Source organism: Clupea harengus, chromosome 3, assembly GCF_900700415.2.
Source record: "Clupea harengus chromosome 3, Ch_v2.0.2, whole genome shotgun sequence".
Taxonomy (NCBI): domain Eukaryota; kingdom Metazoa; phylum Chordata; class Actinopteri; order Clupeiformes; family Clupeidae; genus Clupea; species Clupea harengus.
The window spans coordinates 9,920,200-9,934,897 of NC_045154.1; the positions used below are offsets into that span (position 1 = coordinate 9,920,200).

The 14,698-nt window shown below is 44.7% G+C and overlaps 2 protein-coding genes across 5 annotated transcripts in view; one reads left to right on the forward strand and one right to left on the reverse strand.

Annotated features, from left to right (window-relative positions):
- The window catches only part of srgap1a (SLIT-ROBO Rho GTPase activating protein 1a), a 102,844-nt gene extending 93,829 nt beyond the window's left edge, over nucleotides 1-9,015 (forward strand). For both annotated transcript variants that reach the window (XM_031564517.2, XM_031564519.1), the window contains exons 19-22: nucleotides 626-806; nucleotides 2,029-2,163; nucleotides 3,655-4,039; nucleotides 4,838-9,015. In XM_031564517.2, the coding sequence (XP_031420377.1) occupies nucleotides 626-806; nucleotides 2,029-2,163; nucleotides 3,655-4,039; nucleotides 4,838-5,260 (1,124 nt within the window). In that variant the 3' untranslated portion in view covers nucleotides 5,261-9,015. The remainder of the gene's footprint in view (nucleotides 1-625; nucleotides 807-2,028; nucleotides 2,164-3,654; nucleotides 4,040-4,837) is intronic.
- Nucleotides 9,016-11,271: 2,256 nt separating this feature from the next.
- On the reverse strand, nucleotides 11,272-14,264 carry LOC105905091 (E3 ubiquitin-protein ligase TRIM35-like). 3 transcript variants are annotated; one of them, XM_031562876.1, is made up of 7 exons: nucleotides 13,740-13,829; nucleotides 13,424-13,616; nucleotides 12,889-12,984; nucleotides 12,572-12,802; nucleotides 12,462-12,484; nucleotides 12,263-12,381; nucleotides 11,272-12,087 (listed from the first exon to the last, which is right to left on the reverse strand). In XM_031562876.1, exons 3-7 carry the CDS (start codon nucleotides 12,955-12,957, stop codon nucleotides 11,546-11,548), a joined length of 984 nt encoding a protein of 327 aa, XP_031418736.1. In that variant the 5' UTR covers nucleotides 12,958-12,984; nucleotides 13,424-13,616; nucleotides 13,740-13,829; the 3' UTR covers nucleotides 11,272-11,545. The 3 variants fall into 3 exon arrangements, with proteins under 3 accessions (XP_031418736.1, XP_012688526.1, XP_031418732.1); XM_012833072.2 differs by lacking the exon at nucleotides 13,424-13,616 and having other exon boundaries at nucleotides 13,740-14,264; XM_031562872.2 differs by having other exon boundaries at nucleotides 13,424-13,823.
- Between the last annotated feature and the right edge of the window lie 434 nt (nucleotides 14,265-14,698).

Consider the following 14,698-nt stretch of genomic DNA (forward strand, 5'->3'; position numbering starts at 1 on the left):
CTCTCTCTGTCTGTCTCTCTGTCCCTCTACATCAGTATGGAGAGTAGCGTTTAAAATGGATGGTCCTGCTCCGCCAGGTTTTAAATATTAATGTACGTGCCGATTGCCCTGCTCATGCAATCTGGCTCGCCCATCCAGAAGTGCTGACATCGATCTCACCACCCTCCTCCTACATCAACATCCCTACGTCAGTGTGATCACTGAGCAGTGACCGCCACAAGCAGGATGGTCAACTTTCACCTCATTCACGTGACCTCAAGTGTTGTGGTCTTTGATTTGGACTGAACAGTAGTAGCAGATCACCGTATGTCTGCTTTCCCATTCTACTCTCTGTTAGGCTTCATCTGACGGATCCCTTTTGTGTCCAGATAGTTCTCATGTCTTCAGTTTGAAATGACCTTGACATTTTGTTTTTATTGAACTTGTGTTAATTGACCTGAGGTATTTTGCTGTCCTCTAAGAAGCTTTAACAAACGTCAGGTTCTCATGCCATATGAAGCTGAGTTGAATTCATAAGCCTCCCTCTTCTCCTTGTTGTTACTGGTTGGGCCGCCATACTTTTCTATTTGCCATGTCATGTGATCCTGATGATGGCATTCTGATCATGTGACCCATGTCTCCACAGAGGGGGAGCCCATCGAGGCCATTGCCAAGTTTGACTACGTGGGCCGCTCGGCCCGGGAGCTGTCCTTCAAGAAGGGGGCATCTCTGCTGCTGTACCAGCGAGCGTCCGATGACTGGTGGGAGGGCCGCCACAATGGCATCGATGGACTGGTGCCACATCAGTACATAGTGGTGCAGGATATGTAAGTGTCATGATGAATGAAGACATTACAGAGAAGAGGAAAGAATGCGTGTGAACATGTCAGTTTGTGTGTGTGTGTGTGTGTGAGACAGAGACAGAATGTTGAATGTTTTTTTTTATCTGAATATCTGTCTGATATTTTCACTAGCATATGCGGTACTGAATGGAAAACGTCTGTTTTGATATGTGTCTTTGGACATGGCCAGTGAATACTGTCATTTCTCCCCTTTCTTGAGAAAGAATGGCATTTATCTCATCCCCTCTCCTCTCCTCCCTCCACTGCTTTCCCTGATGGTTCAAAGAGGGGCCTCTGCTCTGAAAAAAACCTCTATGCCAGAGAGAGAGAGAGAGAGAAAGAGAGAGATACTGACAGATGGATAGGACAGGACAGGGCAGAAAAATAGATGGAAATAGCTGGAGAGCAACAGAAGGAATGCAAGATAAAGTCTTTTTTCCCTCATTCTTTTCTCTGGTCCTTTTTCCCTTTGAGTTAGAGAGGCGGTGAAGGGGCAGCTGGGGGTAGAGAAAGAGAAAGATATGAACGAGAGACAAGAGGAGGGGGGGGGGGGATTAGGGTGAGAGATCTTGTCCTGCTTAAAGCACAGGCTTGGTCCTGTGGCGGGCTGTTCTTGGCAGTGTGAGGGACACCGTTCCGCTGTTTCAGATAAATCCTCCTCTCTGGCGGGCGTTTCCGGGGGGGGGGGGGGGGGGTTGTTTGCGGTACCTCTCCGCCACCCCGGTGCTTTGCCCTGGCAACCTCAGAATCCTCCTCTGGGCAACGGCCGCTGCTGCTTAATTGGATGGATGCGGTCGCTCGTTAAAGAAGACAAACCAGATCGTTCTGTGGAATGGCCTGAGAATTGCCAGCCTAAAAGCTTTCTGATAGTCTCTTTCTCCCTATCCATCAGTGTGTGTGTGTGTGTGTGTGTGTGTGTGTTTTTCTTTGTTAAGAGGTGTGCGTATGTGATTTTGTCTGTCTGAGGAGGTTTTTGTGAGAGGAGAAAATGTGTTTGTGTGTGTGTGTTTGAGAGCGTGTGTGTGTTAATAATTCATGTGGCAGCACTTGGCAGATGCGTGTGTTTTCTTAGTTAATGGAGGTAAGAGCTGAAGCTGTAATAGCTGAGGTTGAGTGGAAGTTTGTGTGTGTGTGTGTGTGTGTGTGTGGAGGGATGGCAGGTCAATTGCGAGGTGTGGTGACAGGGTGTGTGTTGTGTCATTGTCAGGGATGACACGTTCTCGGACACCCTGAGCCAGAAGGCCGACAGTGAAGCCAGCAGTGGACCAACCGCAGACGACAAGAGCTCGGGCAAAGACATGAGCTCTCCCACTGACGGCAGAATACAGGAGGCCTACATCAGGTAAACACATGCACACTCACACACTCACAATGCAGCTGGACTACAGGACACCCTCTTACATCCCCTTGCAGACACCAACACTACAACTCCTAGACATCAGTAGCATGTACACTCACATTCTCTCTCTCTCTCTCACACACACACACACACGCACGCCCAAACACACATACACATACTATTGCGCAATCATGTATCTGCCTAAGCTACTATAGTAATTTGAGCTGTTGAGTAAATTGCCATCTGTCTTTTGTCTCCAAGGACATTGTAATAAAAGGTGTCCCACTCAGTCTATCGGTCTATCTCTCTGTCTTTTGTTTTCTCTCCTGCCCTTCCACTCCTGTCCTCTCTCTTTCCCTCTCCCACGCTCCATTTCTCCCTCTTTCTCTCTCTCTCTCTCTCTCTCTCTCTTTCTCTCCATAACTGCTTAAATGATTCATAGCCTTTGTCTTTATTTAGACTTTCTAGGCTTTACTATGAGGAAGCAAAGAGAATTCTACTCTATAAAGAATGGACATTGCCATGCATACCACACATGTTTCATCTTTACCCTAGTGTGTGTGTGTGTGTGTGTGTGTGTGTGTGTGTGTGTGTGTGTGTGTGTGTGTGTGTGTGTGTGTGTGTGTGTGTGTGTGTGTGTGTTGTACATTGTACTCTCTAAGGTGGTATGTGTGTTTTTGTCCTCTCATCATGTCAGCTGTGTATAGGGATGTATATTTGCTCATCTCAGGTCACAGGCAAACACAAATGTCCTCGCCATTTTTTTCCCACCAGGACTGTTCAGCATGATGGCTCCAACACAAATGTAGTTGTAACTTCAGTATTTAACAAAAAGACTCTCTTTGTGTCAGCTTATTATTAGTGGATATGGATCATTGGACCTCCCATCCACAGTGGTGTGTGGAGTGGCGCTGGTGTACCAGCTGATTGCAGGGTTTTTTGTGTTGGGGCTGTCTGTGTCCTGAGCGTGAACAGAACAACAGGCGGTCAAGCAGTGGGTCATGGTGATTGTTTATGAAATATTAATAAAACATTAATAACACATGAGTAAAACATCAGGCCTCATACCTCACTCTGATGGCAGAGATGAATGTGGAGATCAGAGCTCTCACGTGTGTGTGTGTGTGTGTGTGTGTGTGTGTGTGTGTGTGTGTGTGTGTGTGTGTCCATGTATATGGTGGGAGTGGATTGGTGCAGAAAGTCAGGTTAGGTTCAGTACCCGTCAGCTGTTTCCTTAAAGTCTGCTGGTTAGATTGTTCGTCTCGATGCACATCAATCTGCTGTCAGAGAGACAGATCTGTATGGTGTTTAACCCTTATACACACTCACAAACAGAGCTCCTAGTGTCTTATTGACAGTCTATACACACACACACACACATAACATGCGAACACACATACACACGCAACATGCACATATCTTCTTCGTGTGTCATTGAGGATAGCTAAACTAAATATAACCCATATTCTCTCTCTCTTCCTTTCTCCCCTGCAGTCGGCACAGGAAGCGGACTGACCCCCCCTCTCGCCACCCCCCAGGTCGCCCAGGCGACAGCCACTGCGCAGTACATCCCTCCCAGGGCCATGGGCCCCCATCAGATGGTGGATCCCCAGTGTTGAGTCACTATGGGCCCCGTGATCTTCTGAGGGGCAGAGGTCACGGAGGACACATAGGACACGGCCCCCAGGACAGTCCAGAGAGGTGGCGGCGGTCGGGTCACGGCTCCCTCACCAACATCAACCGCCACGAGTCGCTGCGCAAGATGGAGAGCCCGCCCATACGCCGGTCCACCTCTTCAGGACAGTACACCGCCTTCAGCACAGACCCACACACACACTCACACCACCCCAAGAGCCTGGACCCGGAGAGCATTGCACAGGTGAGGGGGCACACACACACACACACACACACACACACACCACTCAGACACCCCACAGTTGTGTATTGCGAAAACAAAAGCTCCCGCTACACTCTTTCAAACATTTTAATGTCTCCGCAGGGCAATATGTACAGGTTACCAGTCAGGCCGCCATCACAGACACAGTCACACATATGTACAAACAACAAACACACACCATCTCCCATCAGCAAGTTAATGTAGCATTAAAATGTTGGAACACATGCTGTTTTACAGGGAATAACCCTCAGAGGGGGCAGGATTCCCAGATAGGGATGAAGCCTCGTAGTGCTGGATTACGTGCACTTTGGAATAGAGAGTCGATTTTCCAAATACTGCTTTATCCAGGGGCCGTACTAATGCCTAATGCTAGACTAGTGCCCACTGTGCTGTCATAGTGAGGTTCAGGTGTTGTGCCAACTGTGTCAGACCGGTGAGACCATTCATGGTTTATGTAACCTGATGGAGAGGCACTCTAGGACATTGGTGTATGTATGTCTGTGTTCTCCAGGACCAACAAGTCTGGGTTTTAATGTTCTCTGCTATGACTGTTTATACATTTGGTTTACTTTTCAGTGCTAGGGAAACTGTGTATTTTCTTTTCTGAAAGATAGTAATTCAGAACAGAAATGCTCAAAAATGTATAAATGTAACATGTTCAAAAACTGCAAAAGCTTAGTGTCAATTTCTTCCTCCCTCTCTCTCTCTCTCTCGCTCTCTCTCTCTCTCTCTCTTTTTCTCTCTTTCTCTCTCTCTTTCTCTCTTTCTCTCCTGCTGTAGGACATAGAGCAGACGATGAACACGGCCCTGAACGAGCTCCGTGAGCTGGAGCGGCAGAGCTCGGTGAAGCACGCACCGGACGTGGTGCTGGACACCCTGGAGCAGGTGAAGCACCAGCCCCCAACCCCGGGGGGCGCCGGCGAGCCCATCAGCCCACTGCACGGCATGTTGGTCCACCATCGCCACGGCGGCACCAACCCCGGCGACGCACCCAATATGCGCCGCAGCACCAGCTCCAACAGCGACGCGATGACCACCTTCAAGCCCACGGTGGCGCCCCGCATGGGGGTGCAGCTCAAGCCCCCGGCCCTCAGGCCCAAACCCATGGTGCTGCCCAAAACTGGCACCCCTCCTCACCCGCACCCACAGCCCAGCGCCCCACCTCCACCGCAGGAGGCCGTTGACAAGTCCTGCACCATGTGAGGGGGAGAGGATTGGGGGTGGGTGTCGGAGGGGTGGGGGGGATGCTCCTGGACCAAGTCGGATGTCTGAATGCCAGGGATTCTCCGCTTTGGGAATGTAGTTTAATCTGGGACTAGTCCTAATCCCTGTCCGAGAAAGCAGAGCCAATGGTCTGACCACGTGGGATGACTTTAACAGGACCGCTGAAGTGGGGAGACAGGGGGAGGGTTTATTTTTTTTTAAAGTAAATACAGTAGTTGTGTAATATTTACATTTATGAGATGCTAATGATATTACTGATATTACTGTTGATCATTAATAATATGTAACTAAGATAGCTAAACTTTGTTGATGTTTAAAGGAACTTTTTTTTTTAAATAGCAACATAGTTTATAATAAAGAGGTATAGTTTTTTTTCTCTTTTAATGTTTAGTGAGTTAACCATTTCCAAATGATTCGCGTTTGTTAGTGTTAGTGTAAAAGGATGGGCATTTTAAAGACTCTTAGTAACAGGTCAGCCACAGGAAAGCAATTTAGGAAAGTCATTTTTTAGAACTATTTGCATGGTCAGATGGTTTATTAGTAAAGTTTGTGTCAGAAACATTAGGCATTAATTGACCAACAGTGAACATTTGCACCTGATGGTGATGTACAAATAACACAACAAATCACTAATGCTTCCAGTAGCAGTGAGTTAAAAGTGACATTGACATTGTTGGAGTTGTAGTTTACAACCACTAGAGAAAAAAACAACAAAAAAAACTGTGAATGGCACAGTAGGCACCTCACAGCTCTGGATGCTGTTTAAGTTTACAGCTTCACTTAAGCATCATGGGAAACGTAGTCTCAGCATTTCAGACCACACGCAACATTTTAGTGGTGTTTTGAAATGGCTTTACTTTCAGTCAGAAATAGAATGGCAGTCTCCCTCAGATGTTTGGGAATGCCTTTTCTCTCTTGTTTCTCTTCAGCCATTCCAATGAAACACCTTTAATGGATTTTACAACCAAGAGCAATACTTTAGTCCTTCACTAGCCAGTCCCACTGTCCACTCAATACTGTAGACATGGAAAGAAAGGCATACGGTGTGTATGCAGAGGATTTGGACCTGGCCCTCACTGCTGCTGTGATGTATAACTTATTTTTAGAGTAGCCATTCCCACAGGTTCTTGAAAAGCAGCTTTTTGTTACTCAGTTATCAGGAATGGGAGGCGATGTGTGTGTGTGTGGCACATGCCACAGGGACATGGAGACACCAAACAAGTAAAGAAAGGGAGAGAGAGAGAGAGAGAGAGAGAGAGAAAGCATAGAGCTGTAGCAAAGCGCTCTTCAGACCCAGAGATTAACCCTGTGTAAACCCAGGTAGTAGCTGCCTCAGGTGAACCCATGCGGGCCAGATGAAGACACAGCTGCTATCACTAATGACGATAAACCATCCTTCAAAGTCACACATAAGCTGTCATAAGATGAACTGCCCTGTTAGAAATCACTGGGGTGAGGGCGGGGCATTAATAACACCCACATGGAACTGGTCATCTCTGTTCTGCTAGGGGTTAAACCAGTCGATGACAACGGAATACAAAGTATGTAAAAATCTTGTCTTGATGACTTTTTTAAGATTATTCTCTCTAATGGCAACTTTTGGAAACATGTCAGCTGGTCCTTTCTGCATCCTTCCCCCACCAGTTCACAGTGAGGGCACCTGCGCCTGCCATCCCGTTGCTTTGCCACCGAGCACCAATGCCTGGCTTCCCCTGCCTGAACAGATGCTACCTGCAATGTAATGATATGGGTTCAGTTTTCTATAGCTACGACTACAATTACTCTACGTTCTACCAGAGCTTACTTTTCGCAAAGACTTGTTGAACTGACTCAATGGCAACACTCCCGTGAGAGAATGCTGCCAGTAGCCATGGACTCAGTGACTGTTACTCTGACCTTCCCACCCCCTCCCTTCATGTACACGTGTGTCCACCTATGCTGTGATGTGTGTGTGTGTGGTGAATCATTGTGACCTCTCCGCTGGCCTGTGGGACCACCATGACTGGGGTGAAATGTGTCTCTCAGGCAGTGTCGATAGTCTGGTATTAATACATAAACAAAGACAGAAGGATCTCGTTGAGAACTGAAAACACTTTCAAACATCCCTGCACTGTTTCTATTCATGACTTATTGTGCAGCGAGACAAAAATAAATGTGTGTGTTATTCAGCGCGAAAGCGGGGAGCGTGCTTCCCAGGCATATTGTGTGTGTGGGTGTGTTTGGGATGCAGATCTGATCCCAGGCAGGGTTCTCCTGCTGCTGACGCATGAATGATGCATGCAGAGGCTGTGTCTACCTGGGAAAGACTCTCACTCTTTCTATCTCTCTCTCTCTCTCTCTCTCTTTTCTTTATCTCTCTCTCTCCCTTTCCTTCTCTCTCTCTCTCTCTCTCTCTCTCTCTCTCAAGCACTCTGGAAGAGAGATGGGCCATTCCACCTCAGAAATCCCAGGTGATCTAATGCTGATAAAAATGCCTGTGAATAATTCATGGCGGCCCTTTTCGCGAGAGCTGTGTGAGCAGGAGTAACACACACGTGAGCTACTTGAGTGCACGTGCACGTCAGCGAAGGAATACAGTTGTGTGAGTGTGTGTGTGTGTGTGTGTGTGTGTACAGGCACGTGCACAGTTTTCTTTGGGTAGGGCAAGAGATGGTTTAATTATATACTTTCAGATTACTCTGTGTGTGTGTGTGTCTACATGCTACAGTAGCATGGCAGGTTTAATAATAGACTGTCATATATCTATCTGTATGTGTGTGTGTGATAGAGAGAGAGAGAGTGTGTGTGTGTGTGTGTGTGTGTACTCCAGATGTCACCACTGTTCATGCCACTCTGTCAAAACTTAGTACTGTCGACACAAATATTTCATTATGTTTAAAAAAAAAAACGGATCGTTTGGTGGCAACCTCATATTTTGGTTTTTGTTTAATTGTATAATATACCCATCCACTATGTAATTCCCACAGATCCGTAGTGTGTCAGTTCCCCCTGTTCATTTTGTACAGTGTATATGATTTCCCTTGGGGAAGACTAACCCATTTTTTTAAGTGTATGAAGATAAATGATTGGTATTCTTATTGTAGGTTGTTTAGCTTTAGCTCAGACTAAACACCAGAAAGCTGCCGGCCCTGGAACGGAACCAGCCCAGATTTGTCACAGATCTGGGTCAGATCAGGGCTGCGTTCGGCCCAAAGTCAGCTACTGTCTGGGTAGCAGGTTTGCGGAAGGTGTGGTGGAGGAAAGAGGGTCCTGATTTAGCCCACGATGCTAAGAGGCTCTTGGGTTGTGGTTTTCCTCCCCCGGCCCCTCAGCTCGTCCCCCCTAACCACCCACCCAGCGCAGCCTGTCTGTTTGTTTACCATCCATCTCGCCGTGTTCCTCGTACATCTGTACCATGTACATGTGAAAGTGCCTTTGAAACTATGTTAGAGCAACTTCACTCGTGCTCTGTCCTGTTGTCTCATCTCCAACCCCTAGAGTATGGGCAAGACAGTGAGAATATGAATAAATATTAGTAAATATTATTGCTATTATTATCATTGTTAATGATGTAGTTTCAATAAAGTTATATGAACGATCAAATAATTAATCAAGTACTGCTTATCGAGTGTGACATGCACTTTTATGTATAGGACTGTATATTTGGCATGTAACATCTTAACAAGTTATAGAGCTCTTTGAGGATGGTTCTCTCAAAGCGTTTCTTTCTAATAAAGGCAGAAGTTTGGTCAGTGCTTCGTCGTTCTGTCTTTTTTTTATTGCTGTCGTTGTACTAAGCATACCTGTGCTACTGACATTGTACTGAAATGACAAAATACTGTACTGTGTCCCCAACAAACAATCCACAATAAAATGACTATATCAATAAATAAATAACATTGTTACAGTATACACTATTGCTATGTTTTCTCACCTCAAAATTAGATCTAATTTAAGTCAAATGCATATTATTTTAAAATAACTTAAAATCACTTTTATGAAGAGAGTGAGGTTTTTGGCCTGTGCCCCGCTATGATTTTTCTACTTCAGCAGGACTTTTAACTTGTAGAAGATCGTCAGCAAGTTCAAATTTTCACATTTAGATATTGTGATTATTAGATATTTAGATATAAGATTATTGCTATTTTGAGCTTTTGTTCTAAATATGCATGATTTAAAAGAAAAAGAAGATCTGTTTGTCTGTGTCCCTTGATTTCACAAAGTACTCTAAATGTATGTAGAGTGTAGGCCTACCACATATTTCCACTTAGAAAGACATTATGTAATACTGCAGTTGTCAGTTACATGGTTGACAAAATTAAAGAAAAACGGTCATAAAATATTAATGAGATGGCAAAATGTAATTTCCTGTAACTTCAAGATGTCTTTTTTTTACCCCAACCTACACAAAAAGAGAAGAATACAGTTATTTTCTATTTAAACTTTTCAAAGCTTAAAAGGCACCGATTTCGTGAAACGGCCCCTCCGGTTCTCCCCAAACACGGATCCTAATTACACTCCTCAAAATGATGGTAATCCAAACAACTCTGGTCATTTAGGTGGATAACTTTGCTTTTAGGCCGTGCTATTTTCCTCCGCATCCGTCTCAGAATGCTACAGTGAGATCCCAGATAAGTCCGGGCCTCCCACTGCCACTTGCCCGAAGATTTCAGCCACGTCCTCCACTGTCAGAAATAATACATACCGTTCAAAATAGCACATTACATCGAGCAGAACCTGAACAAGATCTGGACATGAAAAATGCAGAGGCAAGGAAGCTTCGCCTCGCGGCTCACCGCTTTTTACTCACGTGCAGGACAGGAGAGCAGCCAGGTTCAGTCTTGTGCGATCTGAAAGTCCCTACCTCTTAGAAAGATGTGGACCCCCAAATTGAAATGAGTGAATGTTCTCTTTTTTTCCCTCCCTTCACACTTCCCTATTAGAGCTGTATGTACCTACCTTCAGATAAAAGTAGGGGACTATGGCAAGGAAGGTGGTAAAGAAATGAATCAATCATTGGGCATAGTGACAGACTGAGAACACATTCGTGTGTTATGTTATTTATTGTTCATTGCGTCAAACACCAGACATGGTGGTGAATGATAACACAGTGGAGAAAAGAGACAGTAGAAGTGACACATGGGATAAACAACGAGTTTGACAAGTAATTAACATCTGCATAAAATTCAATTATGAGAGTATTTAATATCTGCATAAAATCTCTCCACTTTAGACATTTTGGTTACAGAATTGTCATAATTTCAGTTAGGCTGCATGGACATCTAGTGGTCATGTTCTATCATTACAACAAACATTCAAAACATCCCTTCTTGGATGACCCTCTCGGTATGTTATCAGGCAAACCCTCCAGGTTAATACGAGTATCATATGAGGAGAAAGATATTTTGTTTACTAATTTTACCTTTCTATTTCTGTTGGAGTTCACCAAGTGCTTCTAGAGAGCAGGGGAAATACAAGTGGCTTAGCATTTCCACATCTCAAGGCATCATAAAGACCCAGAAAAGATCATATGGCTCGTTCTCATAGGAATCCTGTAAAGCTTCTCCAAATAACTTTTAGGAGGCCAAAGAAGAACCAAAGGAGCCTCTACAGCTTTCTAGACAGAATGGTAGGACGTCTTGATACCATTGATAACAAGGGACCTCATTCTGGAAGGCAGTTAAGAAAAAGTTAAGAAGACATTTCTGGGAAAAATGAAAGTTTTCTCATCTGGGATTCGTTCTTAACTTGGAACTGAATTTAGGAACGCTAAATAGCAGTTGTAAATCGGCCAGATTGTTTTTAAGGGCTGAATTTGTGAGAAATCGTTGGTGATTGAGTTCACGTCAATTCTACAGATCCTCAGATTTAAATAATTATAGTAATGATAAATTCGAGAATATTTGTATCATTAACAATTATGTTTCAAATGTATAGTCATGATTCCGTATTCTGTATGCAAATTCAGGTGCACGAGAACGCGCATTCAATTTAAGAACACATTTTAAGAACACATTTCCAGGCGTTCATGAATCTGGTGGAGATCTTTTCTTAGGTCGGTCTTTCGAAGTTCGTAACAATTTATTTTAGAAGTTTAAAATGTTCGAGAATGAGGTCCAAGGTCCTCTACTGGAGGGGATTCTTCTCTTAGAATATCCTCTTGAGCTATAGAAATCTATACTCATATCAGTTCTCCTATATAACTGGAAATTCAACAACAGTGTAAAATGTTCATCAAAGGAAGCATGACTCAGATATGACTTAAGTGGATGTGATCCAGTTGTACTAAACATTGTTCATTTCTGCTTGGCACTCCTTGCTTGGACACATCTGTAAGGGCTTCTCACTCATGTCCACCTGAGTGTTAAAATACGGGAACATCTTCTCTTTGAACCTGCATGTGTATTTGGATATGAGGGACATATCGCTGGAGTCATAAAATGATAGACGCCCTCTCTCGAAGTCTAGCTCCACGGTGATCCTCTGCGGAGCGCTCTGCGGCGAAAGCGTCTTGCCCGTGATGTGGTACTCATCACCCTGCTTCCACATGGACCAGAGGCCATACAGGGGCTTGAGGAAACAGTCATGCTTCCTGTCGACTGACTCCCGAGCCACGCCGATGACCCACTTGAGCCTGTCCCCCACCTGCACCTCCCAGCTGTGCTTGCCCGAGGTGAAGCCCTCGGAGCCCAGGACGATGGCGTGCTCCGTGAAGCGCTCCGGGTTGTTGGGCAGATTCTGCTTGGGTGTCATGTATCCCACTGTGGTCAGGTCATCGGACAGAACCACCCAGCCAGACGCAGTGTTGGGGTCCAGAATCACGGGAGCTGAAAATATCACACAGAGAGAAATGTTGGAAGGAGGGCAGAAGGCCATTCTTTCCGTTTGATGTAGTGGAAATTAGAACCAGTAGGTACCGTATTAAGCATCAGTGCAAGCTACATGAGTGTATGAGCGTGTCTGTGTGTGTCTATGTCTGAGAATTATGGAATACATACATACTGTATTTAACCTTCTCCTGCATTTTCGCACAGACTCTGAACTTGAGGTTGCCCAGGTGTTTGGCTTCATCTATCAGAGCCCCTGAGAGCAGCTGTGGGTCCTGCAGTGTGCACTGGGCTCTGCAATCACACACAAGAGTCAGTCAACAAACAGCATAATGGACAGAATTAAAGACCTCAAATGACGACATGGGATTTACCTGCTTGTTATACGTTTATAATCCTAAAATGAGAGAAAATATACATTTATTATACTGAGGTGAAAGCAAACTGTACAAAATCACAGCAAAATTACAACAAAATCACTTACCTTCAGAAATGACACATCGTCCTGTTTTAAGTAATTTTCGACTTGATGAATGGAATTCTCTAGAGACAGTATCTGGCCCTGAATGATGTCCAGCTCTCGATCAATAACCTTCTTCTTCTCCTCCTCTTCTTCCCTCACTGCAGTAAGTCTAGCCTCCTCTTCCTCTCTCAGGAGCTGATGAAGCTGCTCAAACTCCTTCTGTATCTTTTTCTCAGTAGCAGTTCTCTGGCCCTGCAAGGATTAAGTAAAGTGAGTATTGTGCATTCTCAAATGGTTTGATACAAAACATGTTAGTAGTGAGCTTGATGGGTCCCTACCGCCATATGCTTCACCATGTCCTTGTAAACTTCATCAGCGTAGATACACTTGTCAAGCTGCTTCTCCATTTGCTCCAGGTTGGAGCGCAATTTCTCCTAGACATGTGAAGGGCAAATGATGTTTCTTCAAGATTTAGGTCATCTTCAGTGTAAAGTTCTATTCTTTCCGGATTATAGTTATAGTTTATTAATGAAATACAATGTACGCAGCATATTGGGTGTTGTTTTAGAAGTAATGATTTTACTGATTCACTATTTCAAGTTCATTCAAAGCTTTAATACAGAGCACAGCACACAACTACTGACACTATGCAGTCCCTCAGCACCAGCCACATTGTTGTATTTAATTTCAGCCTGCCATGACTGCAATGTGGGGCTTCCCTTTTAAGATGTGTGTATGTCCACACAGGATCAGATCGAGGGATCTGTCCAGTTTTCTTTTTTCCTTCACAAATATTGTAGATCAGGCAAGTACCTAAGCTCTTTTGAAGTAATGGGCTAAATAACCGTGGGAAAATCAAACCATCCGACTTACTGCGTGTCTCCACGAATACTGGTCTTCTGCGCAGCTAGAAGAGCTCTGTTGAGATTAAGTCTGGGGACGCAATATTTCTCTATTTAATCGTATCCAGAGAGTATTTGTTTGTTTTGGTTGCGTGGTTTGATACGTCTTCGGCGTTCACGACTGCTATAGAATCTTGGAATCTGACCTCTCCCCTCCATGACAGCTTTAAGGAGAGGGCAAAATTAGTTTCAGAGCCCGTGTCCTGAGAAGGGTGCTTCTCATGCTTACACTAGCGGCATAAGATATGAGATATGTCCATGGAGATTTATGGATTGCATTTTCTTACCCTCACATTCTCCACTGCCCTTTTCACACGTTTCAGCTTGTGCCCAGCGTGCTGAAGTGGATGCTGACACTCTTCACACACTGTGATCCCTTCATCCAGACACAACCATGTTGGCATCTTGGGATGTTTACGGCACACGGCATCTTGGTTTTGGGTTTTATCAAGTTGTGTTCTTCCTGCAAAGTCATCTGCAAGCTCCTTAAGAAAAATATGGATTCCTGGAGTTTCCTTCGAAAGTTCTCTCTTGCACACTGAGCAGTCTCGGCAGTCCGCTTGGTTCCAGTACTGAGTGAGACAGCTCTGGCAGAAGCTGTGATTGCAGCGGAGAGACACGGGGTCCTCTAAAGTTTCGGAGCAGATGTGACAACGCAGAAAGCGTGTCATAATGTGCGATTGCGTTGCCATTTCAGACGTCCGATTATTTACCTCACTGCGCTAACGGGACCTGGGCCATTCGCGTAGTTTTGGAAATGGTGTGCCGCTAAGCAGGTCACAGAAAATACTACTGGAGGAAGGCAGGGCTGTTTCTTGAGGTTACAACAGATGGCTCTCAAGTGTCTTGACCTTTCACTTGTGACGATCATCATGATACTCTTTACTCTCGAAGTTTGCCCCGTGAACCAAACGATAGATGGCGCCAGAGTATAACAGGATGACAGCACTGGCACGTCAACTTCGCAGTAGAAGACTCAGCCTGATCTGACTCCGGTCTGGCGGGGTCAAGTTTCTGAGTAAGAATATCCTTTGCAATAAATTAATCTATTTTCTGTTTTTGACTCTAGTGTAACTATACGTTCATCTCAGATAAAAACAAAAACATTAATAATAATATACAGGTAAAGGAGATTTTAAATCAATACATTAAATCAGAAATGACAGCTTGACAAGTTCAATTTTATTTTCTTTCAACTCCACATTATGTAACTATCTATAAACTACTGAAGATATCATTATTTTGC